General features: G+C 58.5%; 1 protein-coding gene and 1 long non-coding RNA gene across 4 annotated transcripts; one reads left to right on the forward strand and one right to left on the reverse strand.

The window, feature by feature from the left end:
* Positions 1–319: 319 nt before the first annotated feature.
* Positions 320–3,804, reverse strand: LOC144375976 (uncharacterized). The gene is made up of 3 exons (XR_013435941.1): positions 1,501–3,804; positions 1,275–1,404; positions 320–831 (listed from the first exon to the last, which is right to left on the reverse strand). It is a non-coding gene; the product is annotated as an uncharacterized LOC144375976 (long non-coding RNA).
* Positions 3,805–10,037: 6,233 nt separating this feature from the next.
* On the forward strand, positions 10,038–22,988 carry LOC144375979 (CMRF35-like molecule 8). 3 transcript variants are annotated; one of them, XM_078041739.1, is made up of 7 exons: positions 10,038–10,427; positions 13,993–14,376; positions 14,922–15,081; positions 17,864–17,991; positions 20,613–20,650; positions 20,922–21,029; positions 22,401–22,988. In XM_078041739.1, the coding sequence occupies exons 1-7, from the start codon at positions 10,367–10,369 to the stop codon at positions 22,548–22,550; spliced, it is 1,029 nt and encodes a 342-aa protein (XP_077897865.1). In that variant the 5' UTR covers positions 10,038–10,366; the 3' UTR covers positions 22,551–22,988. The 3 variants fall into 3 exon arrangements, with proteins under 3 accessions (XP_077897865.1, XP_077897866.1, XP_077897867.1); XM_078041740.1 differs by having other exon boundaries at positions 17,897–17,991; XM_078041741.1 differs by having other exon boundaries at positions 13,993–14,328.
* Positions 22,989–24,360: the final 1,372 nt, after the last annotated feature.

The following is a 24,360-nucleotide window of genomic DNA, read 5'->3' on the forward strand; positions in this document are numbered from 1 at the left end:
GGGAGTGGGGAGCAGGCAGGAGGTCTCCCCGAGGTCCAAGTGAGGAAAAGGTGGTGAGGGGTGAGGGGAGAGGGCAGGAGGGAGGAGGGAGCTGGGCGGGCTCGGAAGGCCCCCAGGCTCATCTGCTCCCTATCAGGATAGGACGAGGACTGAGGCACAGTGCTCCCTGACAGTTCGCCCCAGGTCCACTGCACCCTCTGCCATCATGGCCACCGTCACTAGGATCAGCAATGTCGTCTTCCTGTGTCAGAGGGAGGAGAAGGAGGGAACGGAGTGGACAGGGGACACGTGCTCGCTGCATTACATGGGTTTCCCATTAGCTGATAATTTAATCTCTATCACGATCCTTATTATAATGAGAGACTGGGACTCAGAGAGGGGCGAGCAGCGTACTCCAGATGAAACTTGTGCAAAAGCAGCCAAGACCCAGCCCCACACACTTCTATTTCTGTGATCATTTCTCTTGATGACATGATGACAATTACTGCAAAGCCTCCTTGTGAGGATCCATCAGCACAACCCGAGGGGCTCAGCTGTCCCCACCGTGGTGACCCTGTGCGTCCCAGCAGGTCCTGGCTGGCCCCAGGTGCCCTACACGATGGGCCCCGGGAAGGTGAGGCAGCTGCTCAGTCGTGGTCTGGGGACTTGGATCAATGACCCTGGACGCAGAACAGTCAGCATTTCTTTTCAGGGCCTGTGCCGGGAGCTTGCTGGGGCGGGTGCAAGAGGCTGGGGGAGTGCATGCTGCTCAGGGTCCAGCTGAGAATCAGACGGGAACGAGGCTCCACAGTGGGACCCAGCGTGTCCTCCACGATGTCTTCCCCTCTAGGCCTAAGAAGGTAGCACCAGACTCCAAGAGAGGGACGAAGGACCTGAAGAGCAGGCACGATGCACCCTGCCCTGGGCCTCCACCCGGCCTGTCAGGAGTGGAGAGAGCGGGGCTCCCAGAGCCTGAGCCCAGGAAAGCTGACCAGACAGAGGTGGGGCCACAATCCCCATCCTGGGAGGTCCAGCTGGGGCACATGGCCCCCTCCCCAAGGTGCCTCAATCTCAATGCTATTGACTCGGGGGGCTACCTGTGGCCTTCCCTGACTTGGGGGTGCTGTTCTGTGCACTGCACCGGAACATTCAGCCACATTTCTGCCCTCTATCCACTATATGCCAGTAGCCCCCCTCCCAGATTGTGACCACCAAAAATGTCTTTAGTTATTATTATATGTCTCTTGGGAACAGAACAACCCAAGAGTCCATCACAGACCATCTGGGAATCTCACCTTCACTGTGACCTTGGAGAACCTCGTGGTAGAGGATGCAGGATAATACTGGGGTGGGATCCAACAGTGACGAAGGAGGCTGAGTTCATTACTTTAGAGGAAACATCCGCCGGCCACTTGTGCTCCTTTTCTGGGAAATAAAGTGAGACAAAGTGAGATATTTAAATGAAGAAGCAAAACATGAGGGTTTTCTTTAAATTTAGATTTCAAAATCACACAGTCTTACCACTGACGATGAAGAAATATCCTTGACAGATAGATGAATGGACAGACGGATGGTACAAGCAGATAGATTATATCCCTAATTTTTTTTTGCATACTTCTTTTTCAAGAGTGGCTTCTCCCTTTGCTCTGTGTCAAGCCCCTTCCTGTCATTTCAGACAAGATGGGGCTGGGGTGGTGGCTCAGTGACAGAGCACTTGCCTAGCATGTGTGAGGCTCTGGGTTCCATTCTCAGATTCTCAGCGCCACATATAAATAAACAAAATAAAGGTCCATTGACAATGAAAAAATATTTTTTAAAAAAGAGTAGATCAGATGTGGGTGGTTGACCAATCCCCTGGGTGGCGAGTGCCCGTGCACATGCCCAAGCAGGAGGCAGAGAGCTTATGGTGCTGGGTCCCAATAACTTAGAACTGGGGCTTCCAGAGTAGGTGGAGGGACCCAAGAGGCCCTGGAGGAGGGAGGGCAATGTCAAAACCTTGGGAGGACAGAGGACCTGCAGAAGAGGCCCAGAGCATGGCGAGGTGGCTGTGTGTGCTAAGGAGGAGGGAGGGGGAACCTGGGGTGGTCTTCCCATGGAGTGGGGAGCACTGAGATGTTGGGATGACAAGAGTCTTGCAGGATGCTGTCCCAGGAGGGTGCTCTAGATGTGCATGTCCTTGAGCAATAGCTAGAGAGAGTCTATCCCTAGGGTCTCTCTCCCCACGGCCGCCCCTTCTCCTTTCTGACCCCAACCTGTGAGCAGGGGCTGCGTCCGTGCAGGCTGGGTGATAAGCCAGAGACCTGCAGTTGGAAGGGCAGCACAGCCAGAAGCTGAAGGCCTCCTTCTTGCCCTGAGAATGGGCTTCCTCTTGTTTTTCCGAGCTCCTGTCCCTAGTTCCTCTTTCCCATTCCATCCATCTGGAATTCACCCGTTGTTCCATCCAAACATTTATTCAGGGTGCACCGAGGGGCTTCATTCAGTTCTTGGTGGTTGATGGGGACAGGTGTCTCCTCTAGGACTGACGCTTTTGGGGGACCCAGAACCTATGGAGGCCATCAAAGGCTCATCTACCCCTAATATTGTAAGCTGGCTGAGCACCACTGCGGGGCCCGGCCTCCCGACTCCCAGGGTCCCACACCTGCATCTCCTTCCCTCAGACCCTGAACACAGGCCCTAGCTCCTGGCTCCTGCCTTCTGCCCCCTCCAGCCTCAGGGAGACCCCCGGGCTTCCAGACCACCTGATGCCGAAGGTGTCTCTGGTTCAGGCTCTTCAGGGTGAAGAGAAAGCTGACCGTGTTTCTAGGCTGCCTGACCTGGAGGCTGAGTGGCCCCCACACTGTGGCGGCACCGTGGGGAAGTCTCTGAGTGTGCAGTGTGAGTGCGAGGGGACGTTCAAGACCTTTACCAAATGCTGCTGCAGACCTCCATGCTTGCCACTTTGGAATCAGGCTGTGAAGGCCAGAGGATCGGCAGCTGAGTGTCCATCACGGGCCACTCTGGGAATCTCTCCTTCACTGTGACCTTGGAGAACTCACGGTAGAGGGTGCAGGACGACATTGGTGTGGGGTTGCAAGAGTGAAGAAGAAGGGTGAGCTCCTGGCTTCCTGCTGACCTCAGCTTCCTGTGTGATCCTGACTCTCTGGTCCTGTTTTCCAGGTTCAAGTGCTGGATGGCCCCTCCTGGCACCGGAGAGGTTGAAGTCGGAGCTGGTCTCTGCAGAGCTACCCAGGAAGTGTCAGCTCAGGAGACAAGAACTGGGTCTGGAGTTCGTGTGTCAGAGATGCAGGGCTGAGTGTGTGTAAAGTGGGGGTGGGGTGTGTGTGTGTGCATGTGCAAGATTGTGAGAGGAAAGCATGCGGGAAAACACGAGTGTGTGTATGTGTGCATGGGAGTGAGTGTGTGAGTGTGAATGTGAAGTGTGTGAGATGACTTCTGTTGAGTTTACGCGTGAGAGATGTGTGACTGTCAGTGTGCTGAGTTGGAAGAGTTTGCATCTGTGTGAGTGTGTTAGAGTGGGTGTATATGTGTGTGTGTGTGCACACCAGGGGGGTAGTGGTGGTGTGTGGATGCCTGGTTGGGGTTAGGGTCTCCTGACCTTCAACACTTCTGTTTCCAGGAGAAGGGCCACGAAGTTGCCTGATGGGAGGAGGTCAGGGTTCTCTGGTCTTGGTTGATAAATCTTCCCCTAGTCCCAGAGCTGAGCCTCTCCTGGGGTGGGCCCGTCCAGCTGCTTCCCTGAGTGCCCTCTGGTTTATGGAGTGGGACCATCAGGTGCCGAGCTCCCTGCTGGAGAGTCAGCACAGGGCCCTGGGCCTCCACTCTTCTCCTCAGCCCCCCATCCTTCAGGATGGACAGCTCTGCAAGGACCCCCCACCCCCCACCCTGGCAGTGGGCCCCAGAGCAGCCAACAGCAAAGGTAAGGTGACTCCACCCGTGTCCCCTGCCTCCTGCAGAGCTTCCTTCCTAGGCCGGGGCTTCCCAGACAGGTGCCTTTGGTTGTTCATTCACTTGATTCACTTGTTTATTTGCTCTGTTCCAGAAACCAGTGCAGATTTTGGGGGCAGAACAGTTAAAAAAAAAGAAAGAAAGAAAGAAAGATCTTGCTCTTGAGGAAGTTTCACTAAATAGGTGTATTTAGGTAGTGTCCAGATGGATAAAAACAGAGACAGCAGGCTAGATGACAGAGATGGATGGATGGATGGAGAGAGAGAGATAACAGATGGTAGACAATAGAGACAGGCAGAGATATGTCATAGAGCTAGATATGATAGAGGGTGACAGAGATGGATGGACAAATGGATGGATGGACAGTGACAATAATGAGACAGACACATGTAACATGGGTGAATAGATAGATAGATGTGCTATGATAGATGATAGAGATGGAGGGATAGTGACGATAAAGGGTAAAAGTAGACACACATCTATGGACAGATCGGTGAATAGAGGGAGCATGTAAACTAGTGAAGTTACCATGGAGACACATAAAGATGGTAGGTGTCAGGGGGTGGAAGGAGGGAGACGGGAAGATTACGGGGCATGACGAGGGCCATCAAGGAAATGCAAGAGGATCAAAACCCAAGGGCCGTCTTAGGCTGCGTTGCCTCCAGTCATCCTGAGACAAGGGCTCAGGGGAGTTAGTTGACTAATCTCAGGGAGCAGGACTGTTAGGTGCAGGACAGGCTGGTCTGCAGGTCATGCCAAACAAAGTTAGCTGCAGGATGACCTGGCTTCTCAAACCCTCTGTCTGGTTCTTTATCACCTGTTTGCTTCAAGCCCAATCGCCCAAGCCCCCACTGAAGGCTGAACACTTAACCCCCCTTGTGCCAACAAGACAGCTTGCAGACCCAGAGACCCCATTAGATTTGGGCTATAAAAACTCCCTGTGCCTGTTCCTTCCCTTCATCATAAAGTTCATTCAGACTCAGGTGGGTAAAAAATTTCTAATCAAGCTTTTAACCAGCTTCTCCTCAGGAATTACCAACTCCAGCTACTGATGATAGCTCCAGCCGAGACCTATGCCGAATGGACTGACGTCCATCATGGATCTGTGGTGGCAAGGAACCTTCATTAATACCGGTCTTCTCTGCCCTCCTGTTGGGGCTCCTTAATTCCCTCCTCTCTTTCTTCCTCACCTCCCCATTTCAGCAGGAAGCAGTCAGAATGAGTCAACGCCCATTCTTATTTAATAACAAAGAGGGGGGAATGTTGGGAGTCACCCCGGCTCCAAAGACTAACTTCCCCATCCCCCAAGAAGAGCCATCCAACGGTGAGCCCTGCTGGCTCACATGATCCTTACCCACCAATCAGACTAGCCCTGCTGGCTCACATGATCCTTACCCACCAATCAGACTAGCCCTGCTGGCTCACATGATCCTTACCCTCCAATCAGACTAGCCCCGCTGGCTCACATGATCCTTACCCACCAATCAAAAGGCACCCCATGCCAACTGTCAAACCCTTCAACCATTAAACTGTCATAACTGTCAAACCACCCCCGGCTCTATAAACATGCAGAGCTGTTCCTGAATAAACGGGCATTTTCTCCAACGGTAAGCCTTGATCGTTCTTTCGAGGATGAGGATGGAAAAGCCCACGAGACTGTGGAGGAGTCCCCAGCCCTGCAGGGCCTGTGGCAGAGGCCCTCGGGGGCGTGAACTCTGCAGCCTCCTGCTTGCCCTGCTCGGCAAGTCATGCCCACAGATAGATGTGGGAGCTTGAGGGGGGACGGCGACAGCTGCTGGGAGCTCCAGTGGGCAAAGGGGACACGGGACAGGGCACCAACTGGGTGTGCCCCAGGGCCTATTGGTGAGGATGAGGGACGGCATTGGTCAAGCCCTATCGTTGGGGGCTACAGAGGTGGAGAGTGCACAAGCGACCAACTTGGGAAGTGGACACTGCCCTTGGGCAGCTGGAATGGGCACAGTGTTCCGGGACCCAGAGGTGAGGGCACTGGCCATGAGCTGAGGTTGGAGAGGTCACCCCTTGGGTTGAGGTTCTTGGGTGGTTTAAGAAGAAGAGCTGCTTTCATGGCTGGATTTAAAGAGGAGTCTGAGTGAGGACAGATGCCAAGGGAACATTTTGTCCTTGAAGTTGTTCCCCAGAAAGAGCTGAGCTCCTTTGAGTGTCCCCAAGTAGGGAACCAAAACACGAACTTAGAAAGCTAGAGACAGGATCCCTGCCAGGAATCCCACATCTCCTCTCCACTCCTCAAACCACACCCTCCTGCATCTTCTAGATCCTGATGCTCAAGGTCGATTCCCGAGTTGAAGGACAGGAGCTTGCGCCCCTTGGCTTGGGCTGCCTGACCCTGGCACCACCAGGTTTGATGCTGAGACTGAGATTTAAGGGCAGGAGATCAGAGCTTAGAGAGAGGTAGGGGAGAGGAGGGGCTAGGGACTCTCCTGAGGAGGCAGCCCGTGTCTGGTCACCTGTCCCTCTACATGTCCTGTTCAGTGACATTGACTTCTTACTCCTCTGTCATTGTACTCAGAACACCTTGCTGTCTCTGTGGTGGGTAAGGACACAGCTTAAGGGGTTTCTGCCATTATGGCTTTTACCCTATAGGTCATTGGAACGATGTGAAGATTTTGTCAGATTTTAAGACTATCTACCTATCCTGCCAGGTATGATGGCACACACCTGTGATCTCAGCTACCTGGGAGGCTGAGGCAGGGGGATTGCAAATTCAGGGCCTGCAAGTCTGGACAACTTAGCAAGAGGCTGTCTCAAATGTAAATACTTTAAAAAGGGGCTGGGGAATGTAGTTCAGTGGCAACGCTCCCCTGTGTTCAATCCTCAGTATAAAAAAAATAATCTATCCCATTTATGCCATCATGAACCTGGGATATGGCCATCAGGGTCAGAGCGCACTCTGGATGAAGAAGCTCCACTGAGGTCACTACTAGAGCTAGAGAACATGGACAGCTGCCAGAAGATGTCCTGGCTGCCACTCCCAGGACAGTCCATCAGACAACAGGCTGAGGGCCCTGGTCCCCGCCTCCTTTGCCAGGTCAGACCAAGGGCTGGAGTGAAGTGGTCATGGTGGCTGCATCGCGCATTCCCGAGCAGCACCTTTCTGTCCAGAGGGACATTCCAGGCCAGGCTCGGGCTAAGCCCTGGACTGGGGTCTCCAGCAGCTGGGAAGGAATCCCAAGCCACAGTGATGCGCTGCGGGTGTGCCCTGCAGCCCAACTCACAGTCAGAACAGAACCAGGCAGACGCAGGGCCATGGCCTGTATGTGCAGAGGCAATGAGTTCCGGGTCCAGCAGGATCCATCCCATGTCAGTGGGCAGTGGCCCCCAGGTTCCTCCACTCCTGAGCCTGAAGGAGGCACCTTCCCTGGACGGTCCCTCCGCATGGAAGGCGCACGCAGAGACGGCCTCACTTAGCTCACGCTCTGAAGGCTTTCCAGAGTCCCTGTGTGCACACGGGTTAGGGGACCTCTGCTGGGGACGAGGGCTTCCCTCCTGGGGGCTTTGCTGTCACCTGGGAGAAGCCTTGTCTCAGATTGGAGTGTGGGGCTGGGGGACAGCCTGGGCTGGGATGAGGGTGTCCCTCTGTGGTCATCATGGGGAAGTCAAGAGGACGTTGCCTGGTGCATCCCTGGGCCCCGGGAGTGAGGACCCAGTGTCCTTGTTTGCTATGGCCACCTAACAGAGGGCCCGGACTGGGGGCTCACAGTGGGAACTGCCCATCTCAGTGCTGGAGCCTGACGTCCCGACCCAGGTGTGGGCAGGGCTGGTCCCTCTGGGAGGGTGAGGGAGGGTCTGCTGCCCCAGGCCCCTCCTTGCCTTGCAGGTGGCCGTCCCTGGGTGTCTTCACATCACCTTCCCACTGGGCGTCTGGGTACATGGCTCTCTTTTCCATGGGGATACAGTGGCATTGGGCTAGGGCCCACCCTAGAGACCTCTTCATAACTTGCTTATCTCTGTAGAGACCCTGTCTCCAAATAGGTCACCTCTGAGGTACGGGGGGCAAGGACTCTGTTATGTGAATTTGTGGGGGTCACATTCAGCCCTGACGCTAGGGCTGGGGTCCTGGGTGAGGCTGAGGGAGCCGGCTCTGTGGACCAAGATGGCTTCTTGGGGCGGCTCAAGGGCCCTGGGAGAGGCCCCTGGTGCGGCCTTCGGGTGAGGAATCTGCCCCTGGGCCACTGGGTTCCACTATCCCCTGTGCCTTGGGCCTCTCTGGCGATGGGGCCACCCTACATGGGGCCGAGACTCTGGCATGTTGAGAGTTTTCTTCCTCTAGGAAGCAGGTGGGTTAAGAAAGAGAGACAGTTACCTGTGGTCCCCAAGCCAAGGACAGGGCGTGGGAGCCCCTTCCAGGTTCAGTCTGCAGCTCTGGGTCCAGGAGGCTCTGGGTGAGACGCCCTGCAGCTCCGAGTCTCTTTCCTACCTGCCTCCGGGACTTTCCTGTCTCCATAACAGACCAGGAGGAAACTGGCCCTCAGCATCCTCATAGGTAGAGTCCTGATGGGATGCCACGGGGGGCTCAGTGTCCCCCACTGCAGAAGCCACCAAGGCACGGCCGTCTCCCCACCTGTAAGAGCCACCCCACCCAGGAGTGAGCAGCTCAGCCTGAGGCCACGACGCCTGGGCAGTGGAGAAGAATCCCACCTCCCTCCAGGCAGGAGCTGGCAGTGTCCCCTTCTGCAATGAGGAAACTCAGCGAGGACACACCTGCCACTCAGGCTCCGACCTTCCCAGCTGTGGAGGCCCATTGTCACAGGCAGGGGACCTCCCTGCTGTCAGGCGCCTCTCACCCACCTCCTGCCCCTGGTCACCTGTGGACGGGTCCCTGGAAAGTGCCTGTGACTCAGAGGGGACACTAGGACAGTGTGGGAAGAGGCCTCTCAGGTTCTGCCGTCTCACAGAAGTCACAGGCTCTGCTCAAGGTCATTTGGTGGCAAGTGGACAAGACTCAGGAGCATCTAGCCTCCTGCTTCTTTGTGTATTGTGGACACTTGAGCCTGCAGCAATCTCTTTGGGATCATGGGGCCAGGTGTGGTGGCTCATGCCTTAATCTCAGCAATGTAGGGGGCTGCTACAGGAGAGCTGCAAGTTCAAGGTCAGCCTCAGCAACTTAGTGAGACTTTGTCTCAAAAAAAAAAAAAAAGGATAAGGATGGGTTCAATCCTGTGTGTGTGTGTGTGTGTGTGTGTGTGTGAGACAGAGAGATTGTATACACACATACATTATTTCTGGGTCTGTTCCCAGGACCAGGCAGGAAATCCACTAAACGTGGCCCTCTCTCACATTCCCCTGATCAGCTCAACAAGATGAACCCCAGAGTCTTGGTCTCCCCAGGCCGTAGTCCACCATGACATTGGCATAGAGTTTGTCGTCTGTTTATGATAAAGGGCCTCACTATGAGGCCCAGGCTGGCCTTGAAGCCCTGGGCTCAAGGGATCCTCCCAACTCAGCCTCCCAGGTAGCTGGGATTCTAGGTGCCTGTCACCTTGCCTGGCTGTTAGAAAAATGTCCCCAGCTCTGCCAGGCTGTGTGCTCACCTTCCAGCAGTAGAACCAGCAAGCCTCTTGGGAGGGTCCTCCTGTGGCCAGGGGGAAGGAGGACAGTGACTCTCCTGGGGAGCAGCAGGAGGGGACAATCTTGGGACCTCAGAGCTAGTGTGGGCTCCCTGGGGTGGGTGGGTGCCCTGATTCAAAAGCTCCAGCTGCTGGGTGACGTGCTACACGTTAGGATGAGGGCACCCTGTGCTCACGGTCCCTCTGTGCCAGCTGGGGGCACTACCACAGGCGTGTGGAGGGGGGGTCCCTGCAGCCTTGCTGGATCCCAACTCAGGGCCACAGGGGCTACACGGGAGGGGGAGGTCACGGCCTGTGGACGTCACAGTCAGATTGAGGACACATTTCCAGGACCAGGAACCATTCAGGACTCTAGGGCCACTGTGCCAACCTGGGGTCAGGCCTAGACTGGGCTCATGGAGGGGCAGTTCCAGGTTGGCCTCCTGCGGGGCAGGCCCAGTGCTGAGGACACAGGCTCTGTGTCCCCTTCCCACTGGTGACAACCTGACCACAAGGAGAAGAGGAGGAGTGACAGGGCCAGAAGGAAGCCTGGCCCTGCAGGCCTGGGGTGAGGGCCGTCCTGCCACCTTGGGGCCAGGCGGGTCCCACACACCACACCTTCCCCTCCCTGGCTTTCATAGGACAGCACAAGCCCAGGGCCACCTCGGGGGCTGCTTGGCCCCTGCACCTTCTCCATTTTGTCCCCAGCCCCAGGAACAGACTAAAGAGGACAAGAGGGAAGCAGCCGCCCCAGAGAAAAGCAGAAGTGGGAGCCCTGGAGACTGACCCTCCCCAGGGGGCTGGAGCCTCCGGCCCAGTAGGGCCTGGCGCCCAGTGGTGACATCTGTGCAGGAGAAATGAGCCCCAGGGGCCTGATGGCCTGGCCACCCTTGGCTCTGCTGCTTCTCTGGCTCCCAGGTGAGGGCCCTCTGTCCAGGGAGGGTCTGCAGAAGGGAGGGAAGGCAGGAGGGGGGCCATGAGGCGTCCCGTGAGGAGCCCCAGCTGCACGTCTCTGTGCAGAGGCAGAATGGGGTGCGCTGTGTCCATGATGTAAGATGGACTCGCCAAACACCACACCCCTGGGAGGGAAGGGGCAGGGGGCTCCCTCTGAGCCCACCTGACCTTGGAGGAGCCAGTGTGCTGCCCAGGGCCAAGGGTGCTGCCCAGGGGGGCCCTGGGAGAGGTCTGGGGGAACAGGACAGAGGGAGCAGGGCGGGTGGACGGGGGTGGGGTGGAGAGGGCGCAGAGCACTCCTGGGGCCTGTGTTGGGGAGTCCCCCCAGGTCCACCAGTTTGGGGTACAGAGGAAGGAGGGGACCGAGGAGGAAAAGTCTCCATCTCAGGGACAGGTGGGTTCAGCCAGGGCAGCTGGAGGCTGGGTGGGAAGAGTCCTGGTGGAGGCCCAGGGGTCAGTGGTCCCCAGGAGGACAGGTGGGGACAGGAGAGAAGGAAGGGCAGTGGCAGGGAGCGGGAGGTCGTGGGAGGGCAGGGAGGAGACCTTCTCTGGGCAGAACTCCTGGAGGGCAGAGTCTTCCCAGGCAGGAGCAGACCTCCTCAGGCGTCCCCAGCAGGTTCACCCAGCGGTCTTGGTGAGGCCCAGGACAGGTTTATTTTATTTCATTTACCTTACATGCAGGATATTTTAGAACTCTTGGATGCTCCTATCAGTTCTGTGCTTTTCCTAGTAATATTTGCAGTGTAAACACAGCGACTCTGGGCAATGTGGCTTTGTGGATTCACTGGGGCTGGACGTCCGCCCGTGGCCAGCGTCTCTGTTGATTCCCAGGCTCTTCCTGGGTTTTCATGGCATCTGCATGGGCCGAGGACAGGGGGCTCCTCCTGGTACCTGCTTCTCTGTGGGCCCTTCAGCCCAGGCCTGGTGCAGGCCCAATGAGCCTCTGTGGCTGTGCTCATCTGCCTGGCCAGCCTCAGGGGACGCTGGCCAGTGGTCCCTATGAGGAGGAGGAAGCCGTCCACCCATATCTGTCCACAAAGCTTCCCTCCCTGTCTCTCCCCTCCCTCCCTCCCTCTCTCCGTCTCCCTCTGTGGGGATGTAACCCAGGGCCCTGTGCCACTAGGCAAGGGCTCTACCCTGAGCCCACTGCAGCCCCACAGAGCATTTTAGCACAGCAGCAACAGGCAAGAGAGAGCTTTCCTGGTCTGAGGAGCTGATTGCTTTCTTTGAACTTCTCAGCTGGTGACTTATGGAAAGAGATTGGCCCAGGTGGGGTGATGCACACCTGTAACCCCACCACTCGGGAGCGTAAGGCAGGGCCATCCAAGTCAAGGCCAGCCTCAGCAGCTTACTGAGTCCCTTCTCAAAATACAATTTTCAAGGGGCTGGGGATGTGACCTGATGGTCCAGGGTCCCTGGGTTCAATTCCTAGTACCTGTCCCCCATGCCCACCCATACACAGACAGAGTTGGCCAGATTCCGTCTCAGTATTCTATGCTGAGTTCATGAAAAACCTTGCAGGGATTTCCCTGGTTCAGTATTTTCTGTAAAGTTGAGTGGACTGGAGCTGTGTGTGCCTTGAAGGGCTTTTGCTTTTGGTTATGGGGCCTGAGCCCCGAGCCTCAGAGTTGCTGGGGATGACTCTATGCTGAGCCGCATCCTGGCCTGAGGTTTGAGGGAACTGAGAGAACTGTCCTCTGTGCGGCTGTGGTCATTTTCTGGGTGGGGTGGGGTGGAGTGGGGGAGGACTCCTTGGTGACTCTCATTAATGTCCGTCTGTTTTGAGAAGCCCCTCTATTTCTGGCTTAGGTTGGTCATTTGTATTTCCCTAGAAAATAATTCCTTTCCTCCAGGTTACAGACTCGTAGAGACTGGGGTGATTTTCCTTTCCCTTGTGCTCTGCCCTCCTACTCCTCCTCCTCCTGCTCCTCCTCCTCCGTGTCCTCCTCCTCCTGCTCCTCCTCCTCTGTGTCCTCCTCCTCCTCCTCCTCCTCCTCCACTGTGTCCTCCTCCTCCACTGTGTCCTCCTCCTCCTCCTCCTCCACTGTGTCCTCCTCCTCCTCCTCCTCCTTCTCCTCCTCCTCCTCCTCCTCCTCCTCCACTGTGTCCCCTCCTCGTCCTCCTCCACTGTATCTTCCTCCCCCTTTCCTCCTCTTCTTTTCTCCTCTCGACTTGAGGTTTAAGGAGGATTTAGAGCAATCCTGAGGGACAGGACTGGGTGTGGCAGGTGAGGGTAGGCACAGGTCAGGGTGAGGACCAAGACCCTGATGAGGGGAGCCAGCAACCCACAGCAAGGAGAGGAGGGGACAGGGGAGGTGGGGACAGGAGAGGGGAGAATAGGTGAGGTGGAGGCAGGAGAGGTGGGGGACAGCATCCTGATGAAAGAGGGCTGGGGTGGACATTCATTACTAACTACTTAATATGTGCCAATTTTAGTGATTTGTGTTTTTCTGGAAAATCACATTTATCCAGGTTACACATTTATTTATAGAGAGTTTTTTTGCGGGGAGGGGTACTAGGCATTGACTCAGGGACACTCTGACACTGAGTCACATCCCGACCTCTAATTTGTATATAGTTTTTTTAGAGACAGGGTCTCATTGAGTTGCTTAGCACCTTGCTTTTGCTGAGGCTGGCTTTGAACTTTAGATCCTCCTGCCTCAGCCTCCTGAGCCCCTGATATTAGAGGCATGTGCCATCGCCCACATGGCCTATAAGTTCTAGAAAGTCTCCTCTGGGCCCTTAACTCTCTCTACCTGTGATTACTTCCTCTCTCCATTTCTCATTTGGACTTGATAGGGGTTACCTGGTTTTGTGGGGTCCCATCTGATGGAGATCCTGTTTTCTCGGTCTAGGGCATTGAGCAGCACATTTCCTGAGTGTCCCTAACATGACCTGCAGACAGTGACAGCCAGGACGGCTTTCCCTCCTCCCCCCTTTGTTTCCTGGGGCTGGTGGAGCCTGGCCTGCTGCCTGCTGGGCAGCCTCTCCACTGACCTGGCCCCATCCTAACATGACCTTCCATGAACTCCCAGGTGCCATGTCAGGTTGGCGTGGTCACCCTCCACTTTGTGGCTGGCATCTGAGGCGCAGAGAGGTCAGGCCCTGGCCCTGAGCACACAGAGAACGCAAACTAGAGCTGAGGCCCAAGCCCGGGTTCATCTGAGGCCCCTGTGGCTTCACCTCGGCAGTTGCTACTGAGCTTCTCAGAGAGTGTCCCACCTGTGACAGGGTCACAAGGCCTTCTCTGCAGGGGACCTCACCCCAAGGCTGGGAGGGGGGTCCTACTGGCCCTGGCAGAGGGATGCAGGGGCTACTGGGCAGCTGTGGGCAGCTGTGCTCTGAGGGTGCGGCCACAGTGGTCTCCCTGTGCCAGGCGCAGCAGGCACTGAAGGGACGAGGAGGAGGCCTGGGCCCCCGGTCTGTGCACTCAGGGGTCCCACAGTCCCAGGTCGGGGCTGTGACTCAGGGGTCCCACTGTCTCAGGTCAGGCCTAAGGTCCTGAAGGCCTCCAATTTTTGTTTTTCAGACTGTGTTCCTCTGAGTGGCCCCAGCAAGGTGACAGGCACCGTGGGAGGATCCCTGACCGTGCAGTGTCACTATGGCGAAGAATTCAAGGACAATGACAAACTGTGGTGCAAAAAATCACTTGTATTTTGTTATGATATTGTGAAGATTAGAGGCTCAGAGGGAGAGGTGCGGAGAGGCCGAGTGTCCATCAGCGACCACCCTGCAAACCTCAGCTTCACAGTGACCATGGAGCGCCTCACCCTGGAGGACGCAGGCTCCTATAAGTGCCGGGTGGACACACCATGGCACGAAGGCTTTGACCCGTCCTTCGAGGTTGAGGTGGCCGTGCAGCCAGGTGAGCCCCTCCCACCGGCGCCTGGGCTGCCTGGACCTGGACACCTGGGTAAGAATCAGAAAGCAGCAGCTGGAGCCTGGGAGGGAGTCCAAGGGGGGAACAGCCCACAGCCCGCCCAGCCCTGAGGAGCTGCCAATCAGGGAAGGAGGCGGAGCAGAGCCTGCAGGGCAGAGAGCCAGAGCCGGCCCTGGGCCCTGGGGACAGGGACAGGCAGGGCTCTGTGTGGACACCCAGGGCGGAGCAGAGGGGCAGAAGGCACGGATGGTGCAGTGGGCAGAGGCAGCACAGTGACAAGTGGTCGTTGCAGTTAGATATCCCTGCAGCCTGTGGCTGTGACAGGAGGGGGACAACACCAGGCGTGGGGAGATGACCCCGGGGGTCTCAGGAGGCCATGGCCCTCACAGCAGGATGGAATCAGCCCTGCTGGGGGTGGAACCTGTGTCCTGTACAGAAATGTCCCCAGGGTCCTGGGGAGACTTTGGCCCTGGCCACCGCCCGCCCCCTTCCTCAGTGAGCATTTGGCATGAAATCAGGCCCAAGGCACCCCCCAGTGGTTGGCGGGTTGCAGGACAGACCTCTGGGTGTCATTGTAGATTCGACACCAGCAACCTCAGGGACACTTGCAAGTGTCACAACAGCGAAGACCTGGACAACCACAAGCAGAGCCCAAGCTGCACTGTCCACCAGCCTGGCCACAGAGAGGGCCACCCCTGGTCCCAGCAGCCAGGACCTCGACCATGGCCAGGGCCCAGGGTAAGTGTCCTGTCCCTGACTGGGGTCTTCTCCACGGAGGCTGTGTGGTCACTCGGGGGAGGGAGTCACACCCCTGCTGGCCCAGCCTGCTGACCCTTGGCCCAGGCCCAGGTTGGAAGCTGCCGTCGGTGTAACCTGGCTTGGGTCCCTCAGGCCACCACACTGGACCTGCCCCAGGCTTCAAGAGAGGCTCAGACCAAGAGGGGCTGGCAGAGGGAGGCAAGTGTCCACCCATGAGGGCTGGGGCTGTCCTGCCGGGTGCCCAGAGCCCCACACGCTGTCCTCCTTGGCTCCTCACGTGCCCCAACCTGCTCCCATGCTCACCTCACAGACGGCAAGGAGGTGTGTCACTGTCACATGGGCCAGGTGTGGGGCTGGCTGGGCCTGCGGGACCCCAGAGTCTGGGGCTCTCCCCTCTAGTTTGAGTGGGTCTCTGTCTGGGGGCCGTCAACCTCACAGGGAACCTGAGCACCTCTGTGACTCCCCAGAACAATGCAAGCAGGCACAGGCCATCTCTGGGGTCATGGGCTCCCCCCTGACCTCACCTGGGGGGCAGTTGGCTCCTGGTGCTGACCACTGCAGTCGGTGCAGACCCAGGTTAAGGGCTCTGACCCCAGGACCCCACACGAGACACAGCTGCACTTTGGAGCAGCCCAGGTCCCAGCACGTCTGACAACTGGCTGCAAACGTGGGCTCCGGTGGCCCCTGTGGTCCGTGATCCACAGCCTCAGAGTCTGCACAAAACACCTAAGATCACGGCCTCATCATGAGGGATACAGATCAGGATCCCACAAATGAGGGGACACGGTGCGGTCTGGAGGGTCCCCAACAGAGTCCCAGGCCCTCTCAGGGTGGGGTCAGGGACCGCCCTGTGTCTGTCCCCAGAGCTCCTCCCGTCTCCCATGTCCAGGTGGTCCTGGGGTTTCAGGACCTTCGGGCTCCAGCCCCTCCCTCCTTGGAGGCCAGGGTCCCTGCAGCCTCTGCCACAGCATGGTCTTTGGGGTGGGCAGCCCCCTCCTGTCACCTCACCTCTTAGCAGAGTCAGGTGTGGCCACAGACAGCAGAGCTGCTCCTGTCACCTGGGAAATTTCCAGGGTGACAACCTCCCTCCCCAGACCCAGAGGCAGAGCAGAGGCTGAGGCAGAGGCAGAAGCAGAGGCCAGCCAGACTCCTGACCTCAAAACTCAGGCCTCAACATGCCACTTCCAGAAGTGTATCCTGCAGAGGCCCAAGGAGCTCAGCTGTGTCACCAGGGTCTGAAGCTTGTGCCGTGTGTGTGTGTGTGTGTGTGTATGTGTGTGTGTGTGTGTGTGTGTGTGTGTGTGTGTGTGTGTCTTCGGGATGGGGGCATCTTTAAGAAAGATGCTAGGCAGAGTGTTTGCCTAGCATGCAGGGAGGCCCTGGGTTCCATCCCCGGGACCCCACATGCACGTGTGTGCACACACTTGCACATAAAGATCATGAGTGCAAGGTATGGAAGAAAGGCCCGAGCACATAAGGGCTTGAAGCTTGTATCTGAGTAAATCTGGAGGTGAATCTGCTGCTCTGTATCCAGGTGTGGGATGGCAGAGCTACTGGGTGACTTATTACAGCCATGTTAGTGGTCACACAGGAAAATGGGGGGATGCCATGAAGAGGGGACGGCTAAAGGTCGTGTGGTCTACCATGCGATGGAATATTATGCAGCTGTGGAAAGAGTGAAGGATTGGGATTTCTTTACGCACTGACTGGGAAGGTTGCTAAGAGGCATTGTTACGTAAAACCAGAATGGTGTTCATACTTTGCCTGCTTTTTGTGAAAAAGGAAGGGACACACACACACACACAGGCACACACCTTTGTTTTTTTTTTTTTTCACAATAACTTTATTTTATTTTTCATTTACTTATTTATTTATTATTAATGTGGTGCTGAGGATGGAACCCAGGGCCTCCTGTGTACCAGGCCAGGGCTCTAGCACTGAGCTACAAACCTGGCCCCCATCTTTGCTTCTTTTTGATGTTGGGGGTAGCACCAGACGTGGTGTGTGGCTGGAAGTCCCCCACTGTGCCCTGTCCCCTGTCTCCCCAGCCCTGCACAGAGAGTCTCTGGGTCTCTGGAGTTTGTCAGCACACTGTGTGCACAAGTGCCAGGACTGGGGGACATGGGGGGGGGTGTAGATAGGGACATTTGCTACCTTTTCTTTTTACTTATTTACTTTTGGTAGTGGGAATTGAACCCAGAGGCACTTTTCTTCTGTGATACATCCCCAGCCTTTTAAAATTTTGAGACATGGCCTTTCGAAGTTGCTGAGGCTGGCCTCACACTTGGGAGCCTCCTGATGCAGCCTCCTGATTTGCTGGAATGATAGGTGTGCCCCTCTGGGTCTCACTGTGGTCTCCTTTTTTTTTCCTCTGGTACCAAGGATTGAACTCAGAACTCAGGGGCGCTCGACCCTATTTTGTATTTTATTTAGAGACAGGGTCCCCTGAGTAGCTCAGCACCTCACCTTTCTAAGGCTGGTTTGAACTAGGGATCCTCCTGCCTCAGCCTCCCGACTTGCCTGGCTTCTCTACCTTCTTTTAAAAAATTGACTTGGGTGGGCACAGTGGTCCCCGCCTGTAATCCCAGAGACTCAGGAGGCTGAGGCAGGAGGACACAGTTCAAAGCCAGCCTCAGCAACTGTGAGGCACTGAGCAGCTCAGGGACACCCTGTCTCTAAATAACCGCCAGGGAATGTGGCTCCGTGGTGCAGTGCCCCGAGGTCATTCCCTGTACAGTGACAGAGCTCCTGCCCCGCGCAGCCCCCCCACGAGGCCCTCACCCGCCCTCCGCAGGCTCCCTGTGCTGCTCCTCCTGCTGTCCCTCCTGCTGCTCCTCCTGGTGGGCTCCTCGCTGCTGGTCTGGAGGAGGCTGCAGAAATGGGTCAAAGGTGAGTGACCCCTGCTCCTCGGTGGCCCCAGGGGGAGGCCGACAGCCTCACCTGCAGCACTGCCCTGGCTCCTCAGAATGGAGGTCAGCTGCACCCGGGGCCAGGCCCAGAGGACATGCCCCTGGGAGTGGGGCTGCAGGCTGTGGGAGGGGGGCCTTCCTGTGCCGGGGCCTGGGGTGTCCCCTGGGACCCTGCTTCCTTGTTTAAACCCTTTGTGTGACTCGTCCCCAATCCAGCCCCGGGACAGTCAGGGCCTCCACATTCAGCCCTGCCCCCTGCCCCCCGCCACTCCTCACCTCCAAGGTCCCTCTTGTAACCAGCCTCGTCCCTCCTCCTGGGGTGGCTCAAGGCTCACTGAGGGCCTCGCCCGCCGCCACAGGCTCCTTCCTCCTGGACTCCAAAGACTGCCCTTAGATGCCCTCTGCCCGGGCCTTTCCTCGCCTCCTAAGAGGCCCTGGGCCCCTCCTGGGCATCCCCTGCACCTGGGCTAGAAGTGGACTGACGTCCCCCTGCCCCTGCCTGCGTCCCCCAGCCAGGACGCACTCCCAGGCCAGGGGGCATGACTCCCAGGGCACACTGCTGGATTCGTGTGTCGATATCTGCAGTCACGACGGGGACCCCAGGACCCTCCCGCCATCCTGGTCTCGTCCTCCTCTGAGCTCCAACTGACGGGGGACGTGTGGGGACCCTGTGTCTGGCACTCAGGACGTGGGTGTCAATAAACACCAGGGAGCAGATGAAATAGTCAGGGAGCAGAAGAACCCACAGGTGGCCTTTCTTCCTGGCGGAGGTCACCGGCCACCTCGGGGAGCCAGCGCGAGCCCCAGGTCCTTCCTGTGCCCAGTTGGTGCTTCTGTGGGGGGATTCTGAAGGCCGTCCCAAGCCCTGGGGACTGCAGTGAGGTGGGGAGGCAGAGAGGGTCACTTTGTTCCTAGCTGCAGGGCAGCAGGTGGCTGCTGTGGGGTCAAGGGGACACTGCCTCAGTCCACCTCGGGCTCTCCTGGGGCCCAGCCGTGGGAAGAGGTCAGCCTCAGCACCTGGGCAGAGCATGGAGGGAGAATCACTTCCTCTTTCCCTCTGCTTTTTGGGTCAGTTTTCTGGTCCCTCCCAGGCTACACCCCGGGGAGGTCACTGCTGCCACGTGGGGGTTCCCATCCGGTGGCTCAGTCCCAGGGCCCCAGCAGGCTCCCTGGTGCCCTTTCACCTAGAAAGGCTCCCGCTCCTCCAGCAGCTTCCTCCTCTTTTAAAAGAGGGTCACACGATGACTGTGGGACGTGGACAAGGAACAGAAGCACAAAGAAGTGGGTGAATTCCCTGCAGAAAACCCTCCGCCCAGAGAAGTCCAGCCACTACACTCAGGGCGGGCCCTGCCTTTTTTCTGGGCTGCAGATGCAGAGATGGTTTCTTAGAGAATCTGATTCGTAGCAAGAATTTCCCCTCAGCCCTAGGATTTTCTGCACCTAACAGACTGTGCCGCTTCCCGCTGTTAAACATTCTGGAAGCCGCGGCTGCACTGTCCCGGGGAATGGGCGTCTTGTATTTGTTGACCGCATCCTCAGGAGCAGGGGAAAGGCTCTGGTCAGCCCCGGCTCTCCTCCCTCCCTGGCTTTGCCAGTGCCCAGCCCCCCTCCTGGCGCTGCCTGGGCCTAGTCCCGTTGGCCCCTCTGCCGCCCGCACCGCATACCTCCGCGTCCCCCACCCCAGCTCCTCGCCAGCTTCCTCTTGTCACCCACTCATTCACACGGAGCCATCCCGAGCACCTGCAGTGTGCCAGGCCTGTGCGGGCCCTGGGGACATCCTTGTGACCAGTGCAGTCCCTGGACAGCGGGCTCCTGCACACCTTCCTCCCTGGCATTGAGCTGAATCTTCCCCTGCCCCTTCTCTTCCTCCTTCCCCAGAGCTCCTGTCCCAGGTGTGGCGTGGAGCCCGCCCACGGTATTCAGAACATGTCCCCAAGCGCCTAGTTGCTGCTCTCAGTTCCGCTGAGGACCTGGCGCATGCTAGCGTCTTGTGGACTTGTGTCTCCCAAGGTCTGGCTGCCGCCCTGTGACCCGATGCTCCCTGTCACGTCTCTGCAGCATGCAGGCAGTGACTGTGGTGGCCTGGCTGTGGACTAGACCCCTGTGTCACCTACTGCTGGCCAGCCCCCAGGCTGGGATTGAGAAGTCAGGGTGTATGTGGCTGCACTCAAAGCCAGGACTCTACAGCAACGTGGCAGGAGCCAGAGCCAGGGTGGGACCGGCCTCAGCTGCCCCCGCAGGCTGCCAGGCCTCCCCAGCGGCAGGGAGGGCCCAGGCCTGGGGTTGGCGCCTCGCCCCAGCGTAGTGTAGTGGTGTAGTCTGGGCAGGTCCCTGGTGCACAGCCTGCCCCTCCTGCCTGTCTACCCCATGACGCCTGGTGAGTGGCTGTTGGGAACTGCCCTGTGCCTCTCCTCCAGCCGGGCCGTGTCCGCTGCCCACTTGGTGCTGGCCACTCCTCCTCCCTGCGTGCCCGGGCACCCGCTTATTCCTCCAGCCACGCTGTTCCTGCCAGCTCCAGGTCTGAGGGGAGAGGAGCCCAGGGCTTCTCCAGGGCCCCCAGCCTGGCTCACATGGGTCCCCCCTGCTCTCTCCCTGTCTCAGCTGGTGAGCGCTCAGAACTGTCCCAGAACCTCAGGCAGGTAAGGAAGGCCACCCAGGAGGTGCATCCAGGTGGCTGGGCAGGGGCAGCGTGGGGGACGTTGGGGCTGCAGCTGGACGGTGCCTGGGCCACAGATGGATGGGTCCAGAGAGGGAAGAGCACTCACTGCCCCGAGGGGAGGGTGCAGGAGGGAGCACATCCAGGGAAGTTTGGGGCCCCCACCTGGAACTTGGGCAGAAAAGGCATCTGCAGCAAAGCAGGGACAGGGCCGTGTGGGGAGGCCCCTGGACACCTCCTCCTGGCCCCCGCAGGCTGCCGGGCAGAGTGAGCCCTACTACGCGAATCTGACGCTGCAGACGTGGTCCCTGCAGGAAGAGCCAGTGCCCCCGAGGCAGGTGGAGGTGGAGTACAGCATGTTGGTAAGCCAGGTCCTGGCCCCTGGCAGGGGACCCTGGGCTGCCCCACGTGGGGTGGGCGTGGGCAGAGAGGGAAGGAGGCTGGGGAGGGGCAGGTGCAGAATTTGCCCTTAGAGGAGGCTGGTGTGGGGTGTGGAAGGGCCATGATGATGGCCAATGACGTTGGCCAGTGACAATGGCTGCGACAGTCAATAAGGTGCAGCATTTATTAAGCTCCTACTGCATACCACCAGCCAGTGACAAAGCTCATGACCTTTCTCTGGGTTGGTCCTGGTCATCTCTTGGATCCACTTTGTCCAGGACCTGAACAACCCTTAGGCACTGTCACCAATGGAGTGGAATAAATGGAATGGGTGGCCTCCCCAGGGTGTGACCCACCCGCTGGTGGGGGACTTCAGGCAGAGACTGGGGGGAGATCTGAGCATCAGCCAGGGGCTGCCTGGGAGACCCCGGAGCCCAGCCCAGGCCTCAGTGGGTGGCACTGTGGCTGGTCTGCTCTGGGAAAGGGGCCCAGCTCTGTGCCCAGCCTGGGACCTGCCACCTGCAGGGGAATGGGACTGCTCTGCTGTCCCCTCCTGCCCCCAGTCGTGCCCGCCCTGCCCTTTGTCAGCTGTCATGGGGGCGTGGCTGGGGCCTCTGAGCAGCTGGCAGGACCTAGTTACCTGCCTCAGGCCTGTCTCCTCCTCACCTGACATTCGCATGCCCACGCGGCCACATGCTGGGTCTGAGAGTAGCCGCAGCCTCGCTTGTCCCACGAGGTGACTAATGGTCTCAGCTGGCCGGGGACACAGCCTCACTCCTGCCAGCTGCGTGGGGACAAGAAGCTCAGGGTAGATCTGGGCAGCCTGCCAGGCTCCACCAGGGGCCAGGGTTCTGCATGTGAGATTCCTGAGTCCTCAGAAAGGGACCGTGGCCAGGATGTCCCATCAAAGGGAGCCAGGGCCATCTCAGGGGAGCCCACCAAGTGTGCAACCCTCTCAGGGCCTCAGGGTCTTTTTATTTTTATTTTTATTTTTTATATTTTTTTGTTGTCGATGAACCTTTATTTAGTTTACTTATTTCTAGGCAGTGCTGAGACTCGAACCCAGTGCCTCACTCATGCCAGGCGAGCGCTCTGCCACTCAGCCACCTCCCAGCCCTCAGTGTCATTTTTGTAGAATGAATGGACGCACAGGGTCAGCACTGAGGGTCCGCGACTCTGGGGTCCAGGGACTTGGTGCTTGGCATGAGCAGGAGGGCTGGAGGGGTGGGTGGGCAGGGGCCCGCCATCAGCTCTGTAGGGAAAAGGAGGCCAGGACAGCGGGAGGCCTCCCCAGGGGATCTCCCGGGGCCCTCAGGTGTCCCCCGGCCTCCTGAGCTGGGCTCTCTCTGCAGGCCTTTCCCCGGGAGGAGCCTCACTACAGCTCCGTGGTGTTCGACTCTCCGAGGCCGGACTCCAGCGCCAGCGGGCCTCCCTCCCAGAGGCCCCCCGAGGAGGTCCCAGAGTACAGCGTGATCAGGAAGCTCAGGGCTAAGGAGGGCTAAGGACACCCCGTGCCCGCAGCCCGCTGCCCTCCATGGGGACCGCCAGGCAGCGAGCTCCCTGTGGCTTGTCCTCCCCACGCCATCAGCACAGCTGGCTCTAGGGAAGACAAACAGGAAGGGGGTCCTGCAGGGGCAGAGGGAAGCCCCCGTCTCTGTCCTCTCTTCCTCTGCTCCATTCCCCTGTGGGTGGAGGATGCAGCTCCTGGTCCCCTGCGGCGGGCAGGAGGTGGGCTGGCCAGAGGAGCCAGGAGAAGGCGGGCAGTGCTGGGGCCTGCGCAGGGGCCAGAGAGGCCACGGAACGTCCCCTCCCTTCCCATCCCTCACCTAAGGAACAGCCGGAGGAGAAGAGCTGAAGACGGCAGGTTCCCTGGACTCTACTGTCAACACAAGGCACAGAAATAAAGTCCCCCCCAGAAAGGGGGACAAGAAAAAAAGTCACTTAAGTGATGCCAGGCCCCTGCCTGCAATGCCATCTCAAGGGTGTTCCTGGCTCTGAGCCCAGGCTGGCACCGAGGAGCTCTGAGGACGGAGGGCTTGGGACACGCTGCGAGGCGGCCACTGCTGGGACCACAGCAGGGTCTTCTTGCTGGGGAGATTCGTAAGGAAGGTAACTGGGCGGGGCGCAGCCTGCGGGCCCACCTTGCCTCCGTCTGTGTGACCCTGGCGAGGAGCTGACATGACCGCCAGATGGCACCTTGGCCAGCTGTCTTCTGGGTGCGCCTTCTGCTTCCCGAGGACTCTCAAGGGCTGGGGTCCCCGGGCTGCTCCCATGGTGACAGCTTTAGATTGTGAGTGGCTCCTGTGAGTGCGCCTGAGCCATCCCAGACACTGTCCCTTCTTAGACTAAGGCTCTGAGCTGCAGAAGGGGACACACACACACACACACACACACACACACACAGGCAGTGCACACACGGCCACAGCCAGTCCTGCTGGGCTGGGGAAGGGGCTGGGGTCAGCACAGGGCCCATGGTGCAGCTCACAGAGCCCTGGAATGCCCACGCCCTGTCCTGGCTCGGCCTGAGCCAGCAGGTGTGGGGTGCACAGCCGTGGGCGCTGGCTCTGCAGACGGGACCCGTTCCCCTGAGGAGAGGTGGGGAAGCCATGGCCAAATTAACAGGGGACTGGGCCCCAAAAAGGGCAGGGACAAGTTCAGAGCCCCTGGGTGACCACACGTGGGCTGTAAAGTGGGAGTGGGAGGAGGGAGGCCCTGCTCCCTGGGGGGCACTCATCTCTGGGGAAATCCCAGGCCCCCACCCTACAGCCAAGCACAGTCCCCAAAGCCACGGTCCCCTTGTCCCCTCCTCTATTTCCTCATCCACCTCACCCGTCTCCACGGCCTGGACAGACAGAGGGCAGCTGCCATGCTTTCATCCCAGAGCATTTGTGGACAGTGTGCTCTATGCCAACTGGTAGGCAGCGCCCTGGGGACATGGGGACATGTATGACACAGCCCCCGCCCCAGGTGAACTCTCAGGCTTGGAAGGATGAGGACCTGACCTTCTTCACTCACCTCCTGCTGGGAGCTGGGCAGGGGAGGGAGGCCTCTGCAGGCAGCTGTCCCCACTCCCAGGGACGGGAAGGGACGATGCCAGCTGAGCACTCATCAGGCCCAGGGAAAGGCGAGCGGGCGTTGAGACTTAAGCCACAGAGGCCAGGAGTGAAGGCCGCACGGGGCAGAGGTGCCTGCTCCTCTGCCCTCTGGGCTGGAGCCAAGCAGCCAAAGGACCACGTGGAGCAGCTGTTTGTTCAGCTTCCCCAGGAGAAGCACCTGCCCCACAGGAAATGGGTGCCCAGGTGTGAATTCTGG

The sequence above is a fragment of the Ictidomys tridecemlineatus genome, chromosome 3, assembly GCF_052094955.1.
Source record: "Ictidomys tridecemlineatus isolate mIctTri1 chromosome 3, mIctTri1.hap1, whole genome shotgun sequence".
In the NCBI taxonomy this organism is placed as follows: Eukaryota; Metazoa; Chordata; class Mammalia; order Rodentia; family Sciuridae; genus Ictidomys; species Ictidomys tridecemlineatus.